The 22,008-nt window shown below is 51.2% G+C and overlaps 1 protein-coding gene across 1 annotated transcript in view; it reads left to right on the forward strand.

Moving 5' to 3' along the window:
- ZC3H3 (zinc finger CCCH-type containing 3) overlaps positions 1 to 22,008 on the forward strand; it is a 129,951-nt gene that overhangs the window by 97,057 nt on the left and 10,886 nt on the right. The window contains exons 7-10 of the mRNA XM_040078847.1: positions 1,445 to 1,600; positions 3,359 to 3,428; positions 8,203 to 8,334; positions 20,776 to 20,954. Coding sequence (XP_039934781.1) covers positions 1,445 to 1,600; positions 3,359 to 3,428; positions 8,203 to 8,334; positions 20,776 to 20,954 — 537 coding nt within the window. The remainder of the gene's footprint in view (positions 1 to 1,444; positions 1,601 to 3,358; positions 3,429 to 8,202; positions 8,335 to 20,775; positions 20,955 to 22,008) is intronic.

A 22,008-nucleotide genomic window follows, 5' to 3' on the forward strand; every position in this document is an offset into this window, starting at 1 on the left:
ACTCTGGCTGCTGCTTTTCCACAGCTTCTACTTCGAGGTGGTTGTGAGCTCAGCCAGAGCCTCCCCACCCTCCCAGGGAAGAATTCCTTCCCAGTATCCCATCTATCCCTGCCCTCTGGCAGTGGGAAGCCATTCCCTGTGTCCTGTCCCTCCACCCCTTGTCCCAAGTCCCTCTCCAGCTCTCCTGGAGCCCCTTTAGGTGCTGGAAGGGGCTCCAAGGTATCCCTGAGACTCCTCTTCTCCAGGCTGGACATTCCCAGCTCTCCCAGCCTGGCTTAAGAGCAGAGGGGCTCCAACCCTTGGAGCATCCCTGTGACTTTCTCTGGAATTGCTCCAGCAGCTCCATGTCCTTCTGCCGTTGGACCCCAGAGCTGGAGGCAGCTCCACAGGTGGGGTCTCACCTGAGCAGGGAAGAGGGGCAGAAATTCCCTCTCTCCTGCTGCCCACACTGTGGGATGAGCCCAGGACATTCTGGGCTCCCGTGGCTGGATCATGTGGAGCTTCTCATCCACCAACTCCCCCGAGTCCTTCTCCTCAGGGCTGCTCTCAATCCATTCTCCACCCAGCCTGGATTTGTGTTTGGGATTCCCCACCACACATCCAGGACCTTACGCTTGGCCTTGCACCTCCTTTTAATCCAGGACCTGCACACAACCAACAATTACAGAGGTAAAAATGTGCGTTTCCTCTGAGAATGAGTTCCTTGAACCTGTGTTTTTCATGGATAATGCACTGGATCCTCAGCAAACTGCAGCTGGCTGTGCTCTATCACCAAATTATCTGCTCGGAGAGATCTGATGTGCCCCCCATGGTTTGTGTCCACCCGGATTGCAACACTTCCATCTCGTCCCACACATCCCAAGAGCTGCTGGATAATTCCCTCTCCAGCCGGAAGCTCATGGAAAACATGTGCTAAGCAACTCCTGAGCTCCTTCAGTAGCTTCTGGTGGGAGAAGGCAGTTAAAAAGGAGATTTTTCTGCTCTTTGGTGGTACTTTTCGTTCCTGTGGCCATCACATAGATCCTCGTTCTTTGAGGTTCCTGAGCAGGTGCCCTCTTGAAGGCCATGAAGAGCATCAGGCCCAGCTGGTGGGACATGTGCTGAAGAGCCCTCCAAGTCAGGAGAGGATGTTTCCTTCCTCACCATATTCCCTAAAAGTGTGGGAAACCCTCTCCACGCTCATGAAATCCAAGTTAAGGGGGTGGGAAGGGATCTCACTGGTGACTTCGGTGTTAGCGCTGCAGTTTTTTAATGATCTGGGGTAAAATCGGCCAAAAATTGAAAACACTTAAGGGCTTAATGAGCATGAACTTCCTAAATATTTCCCTCTCCGAAGACGGGCTCCTCAGTGGTTTCGGGTGTTGTTGAGGTGTCTGCCTTCTCCGTCTCATCGTGGTGTTGGAGCTGGAGGTTGTCCCTGACCTTTTCCCTCTTTCTCCTTCAGCCGTGCCGTGCAGAGGAGCTTGGCCATCATCCGTCAGGCCAAGCAGAAGAAGAAGAAGAAGGAATATTGTATGTACTACAACCGCTTCGGGAAGTGCAATCGGGGCGAGAGCTGCCCCTACATCCACGATCCAGAGAAAGTGGCCGTCTGCACCAGGTGGGGATGGACGCGGGATGGCGGGAAGCCGGGACGTTGGGTGGCTTTGGTGCTTCCTTGTGGGATATTCCCGAGGGAAACGAACCGATAACAGGGATGTAGAACAGCAAGGATGGGAATTCCGGGTCAGGTGTAGGCTCTGCGCTGTTGGGTTGGAAGGAGGACAAGAGGAGGCCAGGGAATCATGGAATTGTTTTGGTTGGAAGGGACAGCGAAGATCATTGAATTCCAAACCCCTTCCCAACCCACCTTCCACTATCCCAGGTTGTTCCAAGCCCTGTGCAGCCTGGCCTGGAACACTTTCAGGGATGGGGCAGGCACAGCTTCTCTGGAAATTCCATTCCAGGGCCTCACCAGCCTTGCAGGGAAAAATATCTTCCCAATATCCTGTCTATCCCTCTGGCAGTGGGGAGCCATTCCCCTTGTCCTGTCACTCCATCCGTTGTCCCCAGTCCCTCTTTGGCTCTCTTGGAGTCTGTTTAGGCACTGGAAGGGGCTCTGAGATCCCTTTGGAGCCTTCTTTTCCGGGCTGGTTGACTTGAGCCCCTGCCCTGACCATACTTCAGGTTATTCCTTCAGGAGCATTCCTCAGATCCGTTTGGATCAGTCCAACAGGTTTGAATCCCTCGGCCTGTGACGTCGTGCAGCTCCGAGACTCGGTGATTTATTCCAGGAGAACTGATCCATGTTGGCAGCTCATTAGACCTGCCCAAGAGTTGATTAAACTCTATTATGAGTCATTTAAAAAGCGCAGAAAAGCCAACTCCACTGATGAACTCCTGGAGTAATTTCTCCATAAAATTGCTGCTGTGCTGGAATCGCTTGGAAGCTGCTCAAAGCTCGATGGGAGGCGATAGATGCAGGGAAGGTGTTTTATTGTTTTTTTAAACTGATTTTACTCCTTCTCACTCATTTTCCCATAGCAAATCCCATAACTCCTTGCCTACTTTAGGAATGGTGTTCCTTGAAGTCTTTTGGGTCTCCTTCCTGTCTCATTCCCAGAGATCATTGGTGGGCATCGCTGATTTCTCCCAGTTTTGTCTCTCCTTATCCTGATTCTTTTATCTCCAGAATCATTGGAGGACAACACTGATTTCTCCCAGTTTTGTCTCTCCTTATCCTGATTCCTTTATCTCCAGTCCTAGTCTTTAGCTCTCCTTTATCGTTTTTTGTTAATCTGCTGTCACAGTCGTCACTCCTAGGAAAACTTTTGACATCCTCATGTGTTTCGGGATCTTGGTTCTGAGCCTGTGTTTGCTCCTCCTGGTCATCGGCAGCTCCTACTAGGAGCTACATCCAGCATCTCATAGAATGGGATTGTAGAATCCTGGAATGGTTTGGATTGGAAAGGACCTTTAAGATCACCCAATCCACCCCCCTTTTATGGGCAGGGACATGTTCCATTATCCCAGGTTGCTCCAAGCCTTGTCCAGCCTGGCCTTGAACACTTCCAGGGATGAGGAATCCACAACTTTTCCTGGCAACTTGGAGTAATCAGGGCTTTCTCCTTCTGGGAGCATCATGTCTGAATTTTGGGATACAAGCCTTGCTCTGCCAACTAATGAGCAGCCAGATGTGATGAGAGAATAAAATCTATCGGGAATCACCATCTGCTGTTCCAACAGGGGGGATCTGTACTGATTTGGGGTGTGAAATGGGTTTATGGGTGAGCTCGGCAGCGATTGTGTGGTTTTGTATGAAACCAAGCGTTTTGTGACCCACCTCGTGTCCAGCCCTCTCCCTCTGCTTTGCCTCCAGGTTTCTCCGTGGCACGTGCAAGAAGACGGATGGGACCTGTCCGTTTTCCCACAAGGTGTCCAAGGACAAGGTCTGTGTGACTTCCCAACGGGAATGTGGCTCTGTGTGCCAAGGGGGGGTTGTAGGAAGCTTCTTCCTCACCGGGTGCTTCCAGCTGAGGTCGGAGTTTCCGTGCTGAGCTGGTTCAGGCTCCTGAATTGTGACAAAACCGTGGAATAGTTTTGGGTTGGATGGGACCTTCAGGATCATCTCATTCCAGCCCCTCTGCCATGGTCAGGGACACCTTCCACTATCCCAGGTTGCTCCAAGCCCCATCCAACCTGGCCTTGAATTTTTCCAGGGATGGGGCAGCCACAGCTTCTTGGGGCGATCTGTGCCAGGTCCTCACCTCCCTGTGCCTGAGGTCTAGAAAAGATCTGTGAGGTCCTAGAGGTCAAAAAAAGACCTCCAAGGTCACCAAATCCATTTCGTTGCATCCAATCCTTCCCTACTTCCACAAGATCACATTTCCCTGGAAATCCCTCTGTGCCGGGATCGGAGCATGTTTTAACACACATAACTTGGAGGTATGAATTAATAAAAATCAATTCTAAACCTCCAAGCAGCAAAATCAGATTGGAACCGTGGCAGAATGACTTTGGAATTAGTTCACTGTTTTCCACCTTCCTGATGTATTTGGAGCTCTGTGGTTTTATTACACGAGGTGGAAAAATAATCCAGGTTTTTTACTTTGGGTTTATCCGTGATGATTTAGCGCCTCAGCCTGCGTTCAGTGGCTGGGATCTCCACTTGGATGTAGCTTTGGAGACTCCAGCACGGAAGCTGAGGTGCCTGAGGCACGTTCCTTGTCCGTGGGGAGCTCGTACGTTATCCGGGAAGTCGCTCCGAATGAGACAACGGAGCGCCAGATGTTTTTTACATGGATTTCTCTTCAGAGTCACTTAATCACGAGTACATAAAGCAGGGACGGGGACAGCTGCATTCCCTGGCTCGTGGCGTGTCAGAGCAGGAATGGGGATGAGGATTGATAGATGGAAGAAAGGACAGTTTGGGTTTGTTTGTTTTTTTCGTCCTGCAGCAGCGTCAGACTTCAGAAATAAAGAAGCCAAGAATGAAGGAGGCTTTGCAGGGTGATTTGCTGTTGGTTTGTCCAAAATTATTCTAATTAGTGAGGCCAACAACTCCTTGTCATCTTAAGTAAACCATGTGCAACCCTCTGCCCGTGCTTCTGAGGCAAAGGATTGAAATTCATCCACAGAACCATGAACTCCAAATTTAACAATGGAATTTCAGAAGGTGGTGAAGTCTTTTTTATGGTCCCAGGGCAAAAATCCCAGATGAAACTTGGGAGCTGGACACTCCCAAGGAGCCGTTGCAGTTGGTGGTTTATCCACCAAAGAATGTGATGGTTGGACGTGGATGAATTTGTGCTCTCTCCACCCAGGAATATTCCTCAGCGTGTTTAAATTCCTGGTGGAGATGTGGCCTCAGTTTCTCCTCCAGGAAAACTTGGTCCCTCAAGGAGGACCTCCAGATTCGGATCTGGGCTGTTTTGGGTGAATAAATGGAGGATGATGGAAAGCTCAACCTTTAGCAGCACCTCACCAGTTCCAGAAGAATAACAGTGATAACCGTGGTAATAAACTGAATTAAAAAGGAGCAACCATGTCAAGGAGCTATTGGCCAACGGCATTTTTGGGACAGAACCCCTGGGGTGGGATGGGATCCCATGGGATGCAACGACCTCAGCCCGTCTCACCTCTATCCTGAGCTAATGAAGCATCACTGAAAGTCGAGACGAATCATTAATTAACGAACCAAAATCAAAGCGGGCGGTGCCAGCTCTGGAAAGCTTTTGGAGCACGTTTTTCCTGCCATGCTCCGTTGGGAAGGGGAATTATTTTTCGCAGGATTAACCACCCTGAGGGTGGTTCAGAGGTCTTGCTGTTTGCCACCTTGTCATCAGCGAGGGCTGGAAGAGAAACAGCCTCCTCCGTGGAGTTCAGACTTGTTCCAGGGTGATTTATTGCCACGGGAATGCTGCTTCCCAAAGCGAGAGTCGAGTCCCGGAGCTTTCCAAGTCCCGGAGCTCCCTGTTAACCCCGGCGATTCTTGGCAAAGGTGGCTTTTTCCTCATTTATCAGGGCTAGGAGAGGCAGGTGAGGGCTCTCAGCAGAGGAAGGAAGGAAGGAAGCAGTTTTCCTCCTGCTCATGGAGTTTTTGGAGTAAATCCCACCTTTTCCTCAGGTGAAGGATTGTGCGTGGTTGGTTTTTTTGGCTGAGTTGAGGTTTTAATGCAGTGCGCGTTTTATTTTTGGGTTTTTTTCCCCATGTGGGATGATGGGATTGCTGATTTCACTTTGTGGTTATTGGAGAGGGAAGCCCCAAAACCTCCTCATCTGAGAAAGTTCAGGTTGTTGTGTATCTGACCTCGGTGGGATTTTACTGGGATGGGATATCCAGTCCCGGAGGTGAAGGATTAAAGGCTTCCAGGGCTTGGCTCTTGGTCTCAGGGCAAAACCGTTCCTCAGCCTTTGTGCCCTCCCATGCCTCGGTTTCCCCACTGAAAAATAATGGGAATAAGTGCTATTTTCTATGGGAAAAATCACTCTTTTCCATGGAAAACTGCATGGATTCAGCTGTCACAGCAGCCGGGAGCTTTTCCTCATCCTGGAGCAGCAAACCCCTTGCTCCAAGTGGGGAAAAGTCTCCAGGACGGAGGATGGCTCCAGATGGCCACAGAGCTTTGCAGATCCGAACTCCAGTGGTTTCCATCAACCTCTGGTGATGGAAAAAAGATCCTGGGGTAGAGGGGAAAAGCTCCTCTTGTTCTGCCACGGGCAGGGGCACCTTTCACTATCCCAGGTTGCTCCAAGCCCCGTCCAGCCTGGCCTCGGTCCCTTCCAGGGATCCCGGGGCAGCCACAGCTTCTCTGCTCAACCTGTGCCAGGGCCTCACAGTTTAAAGAATTTTGCTCCACGGGAGACTCAAGCAGAGCCTTTGGTGACACACAGGGTATTTTTCCACAATGGATCAGAGCCACCGACTCATCCCAGCAATGGGAAGGAACCAGGAATTCTGAAGGAAGCGAAGGTTGCGAGAGGCCGGGACTTGAGAAGCCGCCCGTTGCTGTTCCAACAGCTTTTCCCCTTGAGGAACTCGTAAAGAATCAGCATTTTTCTCCCTAATAGAGCTTCAAAACTCAGTTGTGAGCAATTTGGAGGCTCACGTGGAGTTTCGGGTTCATTTAGCTGCTGCCTCCAGAGCTTGTGGAGAGTCAAAGCTGTCGAAGGCGGCCGCAGCGCCCCAGTGCCTTGAATTAATGTTATTGTTATTTGTGTGGACGTGCTGGGGTGCAAACAAGGTTAATTGAAATGAGAGCGCTGCTTCCTCTTGATAATGGCTCGGGCTTGACAGCGAGGAGGAGTTTATTTTTGTCAGAGAGCTGCCTTTATTATCCCTTTTTATTAGAGCTAATTTGGGCTCTATATCAAAAACTACATTAAGGGAATCGTTTACGGTCACACCACCGGCACAGCCAAAGATCGCCCCAGAGCCCTGTCCTTTATGTTAATGCCTGCAGTTAAAAGACAATTAAAAATAAACTCTCCTCTTTTAAAGCACCCTTTGTTTTCTTTCCTCTCGGCCTCCAGCGAGGCAATTCAGTTCAACCCTTAATGTGCCCTTCAGGGATAAGGGATTTTTCCGGATGGCCCCGTGGTTGCTGCAGGATTGTAAATACATACTTGGGGATGCTTGAACTGGTGGGACCAGGATGCTGCTGGTGAATGGAGGGAATCAATACCACGCCGAGCAGCGAGGAAATTCGGGATGTAGGAGCAGGAGGAGCCGGACCTTTGGGAAGCTCAGGTTCCCGGCGGCAGCTGCCTGTTCGGGGTGGGAAGCGGGAAGCTGCCGGCGGTAGCCGGTGAGTTAAGGATGCTGAAATATGGCAGCAGGCTGGTAATTTGTTTTTAATGATAGCAGCTGGCAGAAGGTGAGGTTTGCGCTTTGAGGACGATGAGGAGAATCCTTGCTCCGTCGTTCTTTTCCCCCTCGGCTGTCGCGCTGCGGAAGCTCCGGGAACGCGGGATCAGGGATCTGCTCCGTGTGTCCCGCTGCTCTCCTTCTCCAATGCTCGGGCTCTCCTCCTCCTTTCACTCCCTCCTGGAGCATCCCTGCCTGCCCCAGTGCATGGGGACAGGCATCACAGCCCTGGGGAATTCCAGGATAATGCCTTGGAATGGTGCAGACCCCCAAAATCTTTGCGGAGGTGCTTTTTTCCCCACTTTCTAGGAACCACCTTTTGGAGCCTTTATGAACCCCCCATTCCAGCCAGCTCCGTATCCATGGAAGAGCCAAATGGGACGCATCCCCAGGATGCTGTTTTGGCCTTTGTGACGGCCAGAATTCCCTGTGGGATGTTGCAGCCGGGCTGGGTGTAATCCCTGCACTGCTGTTCCCATCTCCATCACCGCATCATCCCTTGAGAAAGGTGTTCCCAGAATTTATGACATTTCCCCCTCTCCCTTCCCTACGCTGTCCAGAGGGAATTTTCTTTCTGGTGGCAGTTTCCAGCTTTTCACCCTCTCTCCAGCAGGATGCTGAGGGAAGTGCCCTCACTCCCTGCATATCCAAATACCGGGAACACGTAATACTCCTTGCAGGAGACCAATGGAAGAGCCAAAAACACCTCTGGGATCGGTGGCTGGCAAAAGATTTCTATTTATCAAATGCTGGTTGTGTATTTTTTTTGTGCTTGCTTTTTATTTCAGGTCTGGGGGTTGCAGGGATTCCGAGTCACATGTTTAGGGAATGCTGATGGATTCCTCCTCCTCTTGCAGATGCCGGTGTGTTCCTACTACTTGAAGGGTATCTGCAGCAACAGCAATTGCCCCTACAGCCACGTCTACGTGTCCAGGAAGGCAGAAGTGTGCCAGGATTTCCTCAAAGGATATTGTCCCATGGGAGAAAAGGTAAAGAGGGATTTATCCCTCCAGCTGCCGTGGGCCGGAGCCAAAGCCCTGAGCAGCGTCCTGCACCGGCTGCGGCCCCACAGGGAAGAGCTGGGAGCCGCTCACCACAACAACAGCCCTGTGCTTTTCCAAAGGGTTTTGGAAAAGTGGTTTGGTTGGGAAAAGAAGGGGGAAGGAATCAAAGGCTTCAGCTCATCAGCATGCTGGTGCTTCCCTGGTAAGAGCCTCCGTGGGCTGTTGGTGTTATCAGTGTCTGAGCTGGGAGCGCCTGAAAACCCTGACTGAAGACAGGTGAAAAATGTAGGAAAACATTTAGGATTCCCCGTTTTACCTAGAAATAGGCATTAATGCTTCCCGCATGGGATAAAACTTGAGCCTAAGATCCTGTAGCTTAGTTTTAGGAGCAGCGGCTCAGCATCCGGCTGTGCCTGGGGGGATTCATGGAGCCACCACCAGGTCCTGGGGATGGTTTGGATCTGTGGAGTCCTACATGGATTTCATGCACACCCTGGGGACACTTCTAACCTCATCCATGAGCTTTTGATATCCGATGGAACGTGGAAACTGTGGGAGAAGCTTTCCTGGAGCAGGGTTTGGAACCAGCTGTTCCAAAGGAATTGGGAACACACGGGATCTCACCTGTCTGTGTCGTGGCTAAGGGAGAGGCTCGGTCCTGCTGGTGTTCCCTTGGGAATCCAGGTGACTGTCATGACTCCTCTTTGCCATTTTCCAGATGGGTTATGGGTTGTGGTATGGGATTTCTCCTCATCCTTGGACAATTGTGACCGGCAGGAAAAAGGGAATTCTGCCCCTCTGCCCCACTCAGGTGAGACCTCACCTGCAGAGCTGCCTCCAGCTCTGGGTCCAACAGAATAAAGAAGATGTGGAGCTGCTGGAACAAATCCAGAGGAGGCACAGGGAGGCTCCAAGGGCTGGAGCCCCTCTGCTCTGGAGCCAGGCTGGAAGAACTGGGAATGTCCAGCCTGGAAAAGGGAAGGCTCTGAGGAGACCTTAGAACCATTTCTAAGGGGCTAAAGGGGCTCCAGGAGAGCTGGAGAAGGACTTTGGACAAGGGTCTAGAGTGCCAGGACAAGGGGGAATGGCTTCCCACTGCCAGAGGGCAGGGATAGATGGGATTTGGGGAAGTTCTTCCCTATGAAGTTGGTGAGGCCCTGGCACAGATTGTCCGGAGGAGTTGTGGGTTCCCCAGAGAGCTCTTCTCCTCCTTTTTTCCATCCTGGGAGCACTGGTTTGTAGAGGTACAACTCATCAAGGTGCTCAGATCTCACCAGCCTGTCCCAGAATCCAAACACAACGTTGGATGGAATCCTAGGATCTTTTAGGCTGGAAAAGATCCCTAAGATCATTGAGCCCAGCTTTGAACCCAGCACTGTCAAGTCCCGCTAAACCCCATCCGGTGTTTTCCCCATCTTTTCCCGAGGAGAAACCCCCAAAGAGCAAAAAAACAGGGGAAAAAAGCCAAAAGTGAGAGTTTTAAGGAAAGCAGGACATCATCATCAGCGGAGGGAAGCTCTAATAAATTCGTCTGGGCCTAATTACTTTTCGTGGCAGCGCGTGGAGAGGGACTTGAGGCAGGATAAACATTCCCTTCAGAAGGAAAGCACAGGCATCCTGCCACCTCCCTCCAGCACAGCGCCAGCCACGCAGGCAGGGTCCCGACAATTATTTTTAAAATATTCCAATTTAAATGAAAATATAAAAGAGATATTTAGAATATTTATTCTATTAGGAAAAGTGCTTACGGCGTCACTTTTGGAACGTCGGGAAAGCATTCTCCTCCAGATGATGGATAGCAGCCTGTAATTATATATGGGGAGAAATTGCTGAGCGGGCCATATTTAACTGGGGAGGAGAAATTCCAGCTCGGGCCATTAAGGGTTAATTTTATTCTCTAAATAATATAAAAAGTGCTGAGTCCGTGCCTTTGCTCCAAGTAGAAAGTCCTCAAATGGACCCCGGAGAGTTTATAATATTCCACTGAATCAAGGAAAAATGTTAACCTTGCTTCATAAAACGATGGCTTGTTAAAGATGCGCAGTCCCTTTTCTTGTGAATTATTTAGGACCGGGAGTAAATCTTCCCTCGTTCTGCCTTTCCCCTGTCCGGGCAACGTTGGTTTGAGGAGCACAAAGAGCACGGAATGCCAAGGTCTGCGACTCCGGCGGAGCGTCCTGTGTGGATAAACTCCATAATCAGGAATTTAGGTTGTTTTTATGCCGACACTTGGCACGCTGGGCTCTTCTCCCAGTCGCGTTTTCCTCTTTGTGCCCTCCCAGGCAAACACGGTTCCTGATTTTTAGCCGGCCTCCATCAAAAGTGTCCATTATTATCCATAATTTATGACGTGTCACTGTCTCTTAAGTACTTCCTAGGATGTGTTGCAGGATTCTCAGGACAGGTTGATCCATCTCTGACCCATTCCGTGGTCTGTAATTCCAGCTGCTCCTCATACAAAAGACGCCAGGACTGACCCGCTCTGACTTCACCAGGAATTTAGAATTAAGGGAGAAAGCTTTAATTCTGCATTCCCAAGTCCTTTTTTCAGGAATGTGGACTGCAGAGGGTCTGAAATCCAGCCTTGGGCACACGGGACAGCTCCTGTACAAGACCATGGTTGCATCCTTCGTAAAGGGAATGTTATCCCCAATATTAATTGGTTAGTCAAAAGTTGGACCTGATGACTTTGGAGAGCTTTTCCAACATAAATGATTTTGGGAGTCTGTTTCCAGAAGGGAGCTGGTGGCAGAAGATAGGACCTTGATTTCCAGCACACAGGTTCCTTGGTCACGGGCTGGGAAGTTCCTCCACTATTTGTGCTTCCTCAAGGGATCGTCCCTAAACAACAAGGTCATTTCTATCCCTTAAATCCACGGAGCAATTCCCACCTTGGAGATCTCTGTCCCAATTTTCCTGGAGCTCCCTGCCTTTCCCTGGCACCTGACCTGGTTTATGCCAGGAGGCCCCTCTGGGCTGGCCACCTGCGCTGGAGGAAGCCCCAAGAGGGAAGTGGGAAGAGAGGGAGAAATGGGGCCTCTTGCAGGTTCTTCCCAGGGTTTTCCGGAGATGTTTTCATCACTTGCTCTACGGTCAGAGCTCCTCTGTGGCTCCACATCCCTCCTCCCAAACATGGCCTTGCGCACGGGCTTGGAGGAGGAATTCTCTAGGAGAGGGATGGGATGAGGCTGGTGGGCGTGAGGGATGAGGCAGAGTGAATGTTTGTGGTGACGTGACCCCAGAGCCAGGGACAAGCAGGAGACATTGGATGGAGACGTTGTGGATGCCCCATCCCTTGGAAGTGTTCCAGGCCAGGTTGGATGGGGCTTGGAGCAGCCAGGGATAGTGGAAAGGGTCCCTGCCCACGGCAGGGAGTTGGAACGGGATGGGCTTTAAGGACCTTTCCAACCCAAACCAAATTTGGTGGCAAACCGTGGGCTGGGATCTGTGCGTGGCCGAGAGCCTGGAGCTCATCCGTAGATGATCCCAAGGAGCACCTGCCTTGGGATTTTCTTTCCAGCCACAAAAGATGAAGGAGGGTAGATTTAGATGGGATATTGGGCAGAAGTTCCTTCATATGAGTGTGGTGAGGCCCTGGCAGAGGTTTTCCCAGAAAAGTTGTGGCTGCCCCATCCCTGGAAGTGTCCAAGGCCAGGTTGGAAAAGTCTTGGAGCAACCTGGAATAGTGGAAGGTGTCCCTGCCCACGGAAGGGGTTTGGAATGAGGTCATTAAGGTCCCTTCCAACTCAAACCACTCAAAGATTCCATTACTGCATCTGGAAAATTGTTTTGTGTTAAATAATCCTCCCCCCTCTGTGCCCATTAGCGCCGGAGCCGCATTAAATCCCTCTCTCCGGATTGTTTCCATCGGCTGCCTTGGAGCCTGTGGGTAAATTGTTCCCTCGTGGGAGCTGTTAAACAGTAAGACACAGGGAGATTAAACAACGAGACTTCCCGGGGAAGGCACGGGGAGATGTGCTGGAATAAATCGTGGATAAGAGGGGAATCTGTTCCCGTCCCTCTGGAATCCCAGCTGGCACAACCAGCCTTGTGATGGTGAAGCTGGACGCGGAGACCTGCCACGGCAGGAGGGTTCAGCTGTGCTGGGACCGCTCATCCCAGCTCATCTTATTCCTAAAATCCATCTTTTTATTGGACCAACAGGTTTCACCAAAGCTCTGGTTTCCGCCTTACCCACGTGAAAAATATGGGACGGGGCAGCACTGCCTGAGGAAGTGCTGCTTCCTTGGGAAGAATAATTTTCCTCCCCCAGGTGGAGCTGGGTGGTGTTTTTTTTGCAGTGGCGGCTTGGTTTTGCTCTAGAAAATCCAGATGTGGGGATTTTTTTTCTCAGCTGAAACCTCCTTCTTGCGTGGGGTTTTTTTTTGTGTGTTTGGTTGGTTATTTTTTTCCTTTTCTGGTGGAAGTTGAGCGATTTCCCACTTTTGTGGGAATTTTGTGTGTCTGATGCGTTCAGTTTAACACATTTCTTTAGAAAAGGCCCCATGAGCTGTGTTACAAATGTAAATATTAAATGTCTGGGGTTTTCTCTTAATTATCCAATAATGGAGAGCAGCAGCCTGGGATCCTTGTTTTCCTTAACCTTTTGTCATGGAAGGATGAATTTCAACACGCTTCCTGACCTCAGCTGTTTTTTCTGGTCCAGCCAGGATTTTTCTTTACTCACAGCCATCAGATCTTGGTGTTTCTGGGTTTTTTTTTTCCCCCTCCTTTGATCCCAGGTTGACTCCCAACCAACTCGGCTTTTCCTTGAGGAACTCTTGAACAAAAGTTTGTCCAGCCCTGGCACAGGCTGACTGGACAAGTTGTGGAATACTCATTCCTGGAGGGATTTAACAGCCCTGTGGATGTGGCACTTGTGGACATGACTTAGTGGTGGACTTAGCAGTGCTGGGGGAAGGGGATTTTCCAACTGAAACAATTCCCTGATTCTATAATAATTTGGAAATAGCTGATGGAGAGCTCTGCCTTTGATAGCTCTTTTATAGTCCACTGCAGCTGTATGAAAACCAACTACAAAAGCAACTTCATTTTCTTTATCCTTAATTTTGGCTCCGGTTGACAGATGTTTTCTGGGAGCTCGATTTGGGAATTTTTTTTTTCCCCCGATAATGTGTAGCAGAAATCTTCGGTCACCAAGCTGATGAGTAAGTGAAATTTTTATTTAAAATAAAAAATGGGTAGGATTGGTAATGAGGCTGTTTTTAAGGTCATTGGTAGTATCCAGGAGGGATTCGAACGAGCTGAAATCTCTCCAGGTTCATCCCGTTGGTTTGCTTGGAATGCCGAGTCCTTGTCCACGTCCTCTGGGCAGCGAATGCTGCTGATAATAAATGATAAATCCCATTTGTGGCATTGGGATCTTCCCATTAGCCTTCAGAAGAGGTTTAAAACCAATCAGGATTCTTCCATGGCCGATCCTATCTGTGTATCTCCGTGGAAATCTTGTGGGTTTCCGGTTGTATCTCGTAGTTTGTAATGGGATAATGAGGGTTCTTATTGCTCCTTTAATTTAACTGCAGCATCTCCAACGGAATTCTGATCCTTACGTTAAGGACGGGGCTTATCAGGATGAACTGGAACTGCTTAATAGCCTGGGACTGTTGATAACAGCACCAAGATAAATCCCAGGCTGAGGTTTTTCTCTTTCTTTACACTTTAATATCTTTGTAGAAGGAGGTGGGGCGCAAAATGTGAAAACTGGGAAGTTTGGGAGAAGAGCAGCCGCGGAATCACAGCTCTAAAGTGGAGTGCAGTGACGAGGCAGAGAGTTCCTGATTTCAGCCCGAACTTCTGTAGAGATGAACACGAAACCCGTCAGGCTGGGTCTTTGCTTCTTCTCTGGAATCTCCCTTTGATCTGATCAGTTCTCTGTCGGGAAATCCCCACATCCTGTGAGCAGTGGGCGATTCCCAGGATCACAGAATTGAAGGGACCACAATGGGGCATCTGGTCCAAGCTCCCTGTTCCAGCAGGACCATCCCAGAGCACAGGATTGTGTCCAGAGAGTTCTGGAATATCTCCAGGGAAGGAGACTCCACACCCTCTCTGGTCTCTGTTCAGGGCTTGGTCACTGCCCAGGGAAGAAGTTCTGTCTCACATCCAGGTGGAATTTCCTGGGATCAGTTCCTGCCCGTTCCTCCTGTGCCGTTTCTGGGCCCCCAGAGCAGAGCCTGAGCCCTCTCTGCAGGCAGGGACAGACAATGATGGGGTCCCCTCTCTGCTGTGTCTCCTCTCGAGGCCGGACAGCCCCAGCTCCCTCAGCCTTTCCTTGGCAGAGATGCTCCAATCCCTTTGTCATCTTTGTTGTCCTCCTCTGGACCTGCTCCAGGAGTTCCGTGTCTCCAGCCCTGGACAGAGCACTCCCATTGGGCTCCTTCCCTGATCCACCTGGAACCAGGCATGTGGTGGAGCCCCGTGATCCCTGATGGAGATGACACCGTTGGGAATATCCGGTGGGTGTCTGCCTCACTCCACGCCCAGCGGTGATGATTCGGGGTTGGGAATTACCATTGAGGAGTAGCCCGCGTGGAAGTGGCTCCGTTGTGGCTTTCGGGTGGGATGGATGGGGTCGTGGAGGTCCCTGATGGAAACGGGGCTCCTCAAAGCACTGCAGGGAATGGTTGAATTCCGTAGGCTTCGCCACAACAGGATGAACACCGCGTTCGGAATTCACCTTCTGGACGTCCAAAAAATTACAGCCCGTGACTCGATATCCAGTGGAAACCAGTGCCAGGTGATGTCCCTCGGGGGTCTGTACTGGGACCAGTGCTGCCTTCGTTAATGACATAATGGGATTGGGTGCTGCCTTGGCAGGTTTGCAGATGACACCGTGTGGGTGGTGCCACTGTTCCACAGAATCCTGGGATTGTGGACTGGTTCGGAAGAGACCTTCAAGGCCATCCTGTTCCTCTTGGTTTTTTTGTCCCGAGATTCAGGTGGTTTTAGAGTCTTTTTGCCTTCTGCAAAGCCCTGAGCCGGATGCAAGAAAGAGACGGAGCCTTCAGGTTCTGATTTTCAAGGTTGTGCGCTTTGTTTATTATTTCTTATCTTACAATTCTCTCAGTGCCCAACTAAGATCTGTGCAGCTGCTCGGGCATCTGACGACTCCTCCTGCACTGGGCTGTTGCTGCCTCTTATACTAATTGTAACATACTCTTTATTTAACATTATTTGCCAGTACCTCCTACCTATACTAAACAGGTCATTTCTACTCTGACCCAGTCTCCTTAAACTACTTCGTGCCACCGTCACCACAGAAAATGGAGTGAAGGAAGAAGAAAGAAGAAGAAAGAAGAAGCAAGAGACAACGCCCCAAGTCCTCCATCTTGCTCCCATCTACTTCCATACTAAAAACCCAAACCCACTGTTTTTCACCCTGTGATAAGCTAAACTGCTAATCTTTCACACTCTTGTGGCCTGTAATTCGTCTTGCAAAGTAGGAAGCCTTTCCCGTGGACTGAGATCAAAGCCAGTGTCTTCCTGGGCTCTGTGCCAGGGTCCCAGACCCCCCTGTCCAGGTCCCAGACCGCTCTGCCCAGGTCTCTGACCTTCCAGGGCAACCAAAGGAATGCCCTGGACTCCAACACGTTCCAACCCCCTGCCATGAGTGGGGATTCCCTCCCAGCTGCTTTGCTGCCTCTTAAATAGGATTTTCCTAATGGTTTTCAAAACACCATCCGAGTCTCGCTCCAGCTCCAGAGGTACTTTAGCTCAAATGTTCTTTTATATACTGGAAATACCAAAGGAGAGGGTTTATGGATTTGCCGTGGATCCTGGAGAGCTTTTAGATCCCAAATCCCTGTGATCATTTGGACATGACCATCAGGAGTCATCCCTTCGCTGCAGGCATTTTCCTGGGCAAACTGTTTTGAGGGCAGAAACCTGTTTTGAGGCAAATCCCTTCAGGTAACCACATCGTTTAAATTTCTCCGTCATTGCTCCTGTCTGGATGATGTTCGGGTGCATTCTCCTCCAGGTTTTAATGACAGGGAGCCGGGATTTTCTTTTTTTTTTTTTTTTTTTTTTGAAGGCTGTTTCCATTTGCACCCAATTATAAAAAAGCCATCGGAAAAAAGCCATTTGCTGGCTGTCACTTTGGAGCGGCGTCAAAACGGCTCCGGCACCTCCAGCCATCACTTCCCAACAGCTGCTTAGAAGGACATTAAAACAGCCTGACATCCATCCCGTCCGTTAATCCTGCTGCTTGGCCCTGGGGGTACCTGGAATAGCTTCGGCAAAAGCCGCATGGATGCTCAAGAGGGCTTTAAAAAAGTAGAAAACACCGGAGTTGGGGCAGCTGAGTTTTGGGGGTTTTAATGCTGAAGGTTGGTGGGATCTGCGTCCGTCGTGATGGATGGAGGGATCCCAAGGAGACGGGAAGATGTTGCAGCACTTTGCCGTTTCTTCACAGAACCCCAGAATATTCCGAGTTGGAAGGGATCCACAAGGATCATCAAAGTCCAGTCCTTGTCACCTGCTGTTCCCCAGCACTGGGAAAGGAGCAGGGAGTGGGATTAAGCCTGGAGATACTTGAGAAGTTCAACCTGGCCAAACTGCTGCCCAGAGCCAGGAATGCCAGGAATGCCAGGCTGGGTGGGATCTCTCCTCCCCACCCCACAGGGTCAGTGGGTGGTTTTTGTTTGGCCCAGTGACCCAGCTTCAACCTTCCTCCCAGCCTCCATCCCCTCCTGCCAAGCTTGTTCATGGAAAACGTCCATTAACATCATTCCCAAGACTGAGCCAGGATTTTCCACCAGTTGCTGCCTTCCTCCTCTGCCAGCTCCGTGCTAAAGAAGGCTGGGCCCTGCAAACCTTCCTCATCCCTGTCTCGCTCCTGGAGCACGGTCGGGCCCCGTTGGACCATTTAAGGCCTTGTGGATCCTTGACAGCACCTGGAATTTCACCCAACGCTGCCTTGGCAGCCAGGGAGGAGTCCTGGACGCGGGATCTGCCAGCTGGGCACCATCCCAACCCCGGGCACTGATGGACAGTGCTGTGGGGAGAACCCCGCAGCGGGGAGTCTGGGATTGGGAAATATCCATGGGAATGTTGGATGTCCTCACGTCAGCACCTGGTGGAGCCGGAGTGGGTCGAGATTTCTCCCTGTGGCTTTTTAGGGATTCTCCGGGGTTTTCTCATCTTTTTGGTGGAAGGGACCAGACTTTTTTTTTTCCCCCCTTTTTATGGCCCAGCCTGTGGTCTGGCGGGGGTCCCGGGGGGTATAATTAGCCACCCCGACAGGTGGCAGGGATCGGATGGCCCCCGGCACCACCCCACGGCCCCGCTCGGCTTCACCCCGGCTGACGCGTGGCTGGTGGCAAAATTCCTACGGGAACCCAGCCCCGGAGCCTTGGATCTGGCAGGAGCAGGAGAGCTACTGTAAATAAACAGAAGGGGCTTTTCCAGCCTCTGGAGGCGATTCCCAGCCTCCCCATCCCAGCTGTGGGACGAGGAGGATGTTGCGGAGGAAGGGCCCGGAGCGCCGGGAACGGCGCGGAAAAGCCATTAGAAACCCGAGCTGGGGACACGGCCCCCGGGATTAGCCGCACACGGTTTGTTTTCTTTATTAAGTATCTTTTTACCGTGGAGCCAGCAAACATGGATTCGCTTGGAGGCTGGGAATAGCACTGGGGAGGTGGCACATCCCGATCCCAGTGTCCAGCCCGGGATCATGGTGCTGTCCCACCCCCTGATCAGATGTGTCCCGCTGGAAGGGGACAGCCACATTTCTTGGCCTTTTCCCAAAATAGCATAATTCCTCGATGTAGCAGTGATGCGTCCAGGTGGCTTTTTGAGGTCAGGGCTCTTTCTTCCTGCTCTTCTCCTTTCCGAGTCTATTTTGTGCTGGAAACCCCTTTAAAGATGAGGATTTCGCGTCCTTTTCAGGGATCATCCTGAGCAGAGCCAGGATTTGGACTTGATGATCTGTGGGAGTCCCTTTTAACTCAGGATATTCTGTGATTCCAGGAACTGGGGGTGGTCAGACCAGGACCTGGCACCAAAGCCCATCCCCACAATCTCGTGCTCCACTGGGATTGTCCCTTCCAGGTGGGCTTGGAAGCTCTGCCCATGCATTCATCCCAGTCTTTAATCCCTAACGGGCTGTTCCTTTGGTTTTTTCTCTTCCCTAATTTTGTCCCGTTAATTTTAAAAGAAGTAATCAGGCTGAGGGATTTGCTTTTCTTCTTGCTGATATTGGCGGGGGAATTCCTTGTTCAACACTCCTGTGTTTGAATTCCTTTCCGGTCGCCGCCTTTTCCAAGCGTTTCTCTTTGGTCCTGGATGTATCCTGCCTGCAGGTAAAGTGAGAAAATTAAGGAAATATCCCACGGAGCCAGGCTGGGAGAGCTGGGAATGTCCAGCCTAGAGACAGGAAAGTTCCAGGCCGAACTTTAGAGGCTCTCCCAGTGTCTTAAAGGGGCTCCAAGAGAGCTGGAGAGGGACTTTGGACAAGGGTCTGGAGTAACAGGACACAGGGAATGGCTTCCCACTGCCAGAGGGCGGGGTTAGATGGGGTATTGGGAAGAAATTCTTCCCTGTGAAGGTGGTGAGGCCCTGGAATGGAATTCCCAGAGAATCTGTAGCTGCTGCATCTGTGGAAGTGTTGAAGTCCAGGTTGGAGGGGACTTGGAGCAACCTGGGATAGTGGAAGGTGTCCCTGTTCATGGCAGGAGGTTGGAATGAGGAGATTTCTAAGCCTCTTCCAACCCGAAGCATTCCATGTTCCTACAAAACACAGAATTCGGAAATAATGGCAAAGCCAGGCACTGTTCAGACCTTACTCTACTTCCAGGTTGGTTTTATAGCTACTTCCCATTCCAGCTCCTTGAAATAAGAAATGGAAAATCATAGGAATAGGGGTTTAAATTTTTTTTTTTTTTTTTTTTTTTTGTGGAAAAGCAGCGCTATCACTGAGCTGCCCCCCACACTGAGCCCGTATCCATGTATCCATGTGGATCCCAGCCCTCCTGCTGCTCAGCACCACCCCCAACCTCCAGCACACGAGCTCCTTGCTCCGCTGCCGACTTCAGCGCTCGGCCCCGGGCGACGGAGCCGCCAAATCCTTCTGCTTCTCAAGGAGAGAGCTCGGCAGGGATCCCGCTTAATCCCAAAGGTCGGCACGGGGAGCTGCTCCCGTGTCCCCACGGTAAAAGTTGCATCAAAAGGGCAGGAACTGACCTCCATCCCATGTCGTGGGCAGGACGGGGTTTTATAAACGGGCCACAGTGGTGGTGCTGAAACCCTCCCTGTGCTTCTCTCTCCGTGGATTTATCTCGTTTTCCCCAAAATTTGAGTGTCTGTAGCAGGGAGGAATGGGATGCCTGGGCATCCGAGTGTGGGAGGACCCGCGTTTCTCGTGGGGAATGTCAACAAGGGAATGGATGCTGGAGCTGGGAATATTTGGTCATGCCGTGTGGGTTGGGTGGAGTCTCTCCATGGATGTCATCTCCATGATGCAAAAGCCAAACTGGGTGGGATGGAGCACCCTGGGTGGGAATGGGTCCACATGGGACTGAGAGGGGTCCAGGACCTGCTCCCACCCTTCATCCCCTTGGATATGCTTGGATGAACTCTCTGGATTGCTGGGAACAGAGATTAGAAAGAGGCTGTTCTTCTTCCTTCATTCCCAAGCACCCGGATAGAAATTCCAGCTGAAGGCATCTCCTCTTCCCTGCCTGCTTCTCTTCCTGCCTTTCCCAGTGCCAAAAAGTGCCATTTCCCATGTGGGGAAGCTCTGGGACACTGATGACACCTCGTTCCCACCGGCACCACTGGTGGCTGCTGGGAGCCGCCGAAATCCAGAGCTGGGAGTGCAGGAGCATTTTTTGGGATGAACATCTCAATGCCTTTTTTTAACAACCCCATTCCATGGCCATGCTGAGCTTCCTTGGATGGGACAGCATCAACCAAGCCCTGGGAAGAGCAGGTTGGGCTCCAGCCCTCATCCATCTTCCTCAGAAGGCTGGTCCAGGCAGCAGTCCCAACATAAATCCTAAAAGGATTTTGTTCTGGCTCTTCCCTGCTCTTTGCCAAGTCCCAGGCATGGCTGGGACAACAAAACCCTGTGTCATCTCCAAAACCAGCTTCTCCAGCCCAGATAACCTCCTTGGGACTTCTCCAGGGGTAAAGCACACTGCTGTTGAGGCTTTGGTGGTTTGAATCCATAAAATCAAGCACTTGGAAAAGGGCGGGCCAGCGTGGAATGTACCAGACTAGGATATTATTTTTAGCAGTATTTTTTTATTGGAATATCATTTTGGTGCGGAGAAGGAAACGCCAACGCATCCTGCTCTCCCTTCGGCAAGGCGTCGGTGCCGCCTGAAGGAGCTCAGCTGTGGATTCCCTCACTCCCACTGGGTTTTCCCTTGCCTTTTCCAACTCCTCTCCCTCTTTCCCTGGCAGTGCAAGAAGAAGCACACGCTGGTTTGTCCTGACTTTGCCAAGAAGGGCGTCTGCCCCAAGGGCTCCCGGTGCAAACTCCTGCACCCCCAGAAGAGACGTCGCCCACAGCAGGCTGGAGGTGAAGGAGACCACCACAACCCTCCTTCCAAGTGGAGACGGATCCAGGAGGCGTCGGGCAGGTAGGAAAGAGCTCGTTTTGCTCCATTTAACAGTTTTCTTCCCAACCCGCTCCGGATTTTTCCTCCTCCAGGCGCGTTCCGTCTGTATCCTGGTTTATCTCAGGATGTTGTTGATGTGGGTCACTGCGGTGTCTCCTGACGGAGTCACCTCTGGGGTGGGCAGTGTCCACGCTTTGAGGAGGAGCTGATGGAGAGGAAAGAGTGGATTCACCCTCAGGAATGTGCCTCCCAGGGCTTTAGCACCTCCACGTATCGTTGAGGCTTTTACAGACTTTCCTCTTGGAGATGGAGGAGCCCTGATGGAGATTCCGCTGCTGAAAGTGTTGGCCAGGTTATCCATAGTTATGTGGGAAACTGGAAAACATTATCCCTCTTCCTTATATCCATGTTGAAAAGCAGAGCTGAGCCCTCTCTGTGGCATGGAGGGGCTGGAGAACAGGAAATGGGGATGGACATGGAGGTAAGAGGCTTTGGAGAAGTTTGGAGCTGGGCTGGGCCCTTGGTTAATCCTTGGAAGCTCTCTGAATTCTCCCTGATGTTTTCGGGTGCTGGGATGGAGCCACAGGCTGATGATGGATGTGTTGATCCTCATCCTCGCAGGGAGATGGATTTTCCTGAGCTTGGCACATCCTCTGCCCTCATTCCCAAGTCCTGCACGCGGGACAACTACATCCCAATGGAATTAAAACTAAAGCGAAATGGAAAATCGGCTTTAAAGGCCAAAATCTCCCAAGTCCTGCTCCGTGGGAGGAGGAGGGATCCATTTGGGTGCTTGGCTTTTCTGCAGCGGGAGGTGGGAGTGAAGGTGGGATGGAAAGGGAGGGATCTGGGAGCTTTTCCAGGCTGGTCCATGCTCCTGGAATTCCTCATGGTCTGGGCCCGGGCCTCATCCTGGCCCTGCCTTGTAAGGTAGCAGAGGGGGACGAGCAGTTCCGCGGATTCTCCGAACTTATCCCGGGTGACAGAAGAGCCTTGGAATGACACCCTGCTCACGTTCCCGGTGTGAACGAGGTATAAAATAGCTCCTTGCTCTTTTTAGGGAAGGAGGAATGAG

The sequence above is a fragment of the Hirundo rustica genome, chromosome 1 (genome assembly GCF_015227805.2).
Source record: "Hirundo rustica isolate bHirRus1 chromosome 1, bHirRus1.pri.v3, whole genome shotgun sequence".
NCBI lineage: Eukaryota > Metazoa > Chordata > Aves > Passeriformes > Hirundinidae > Hirundo > Hirundo rustica.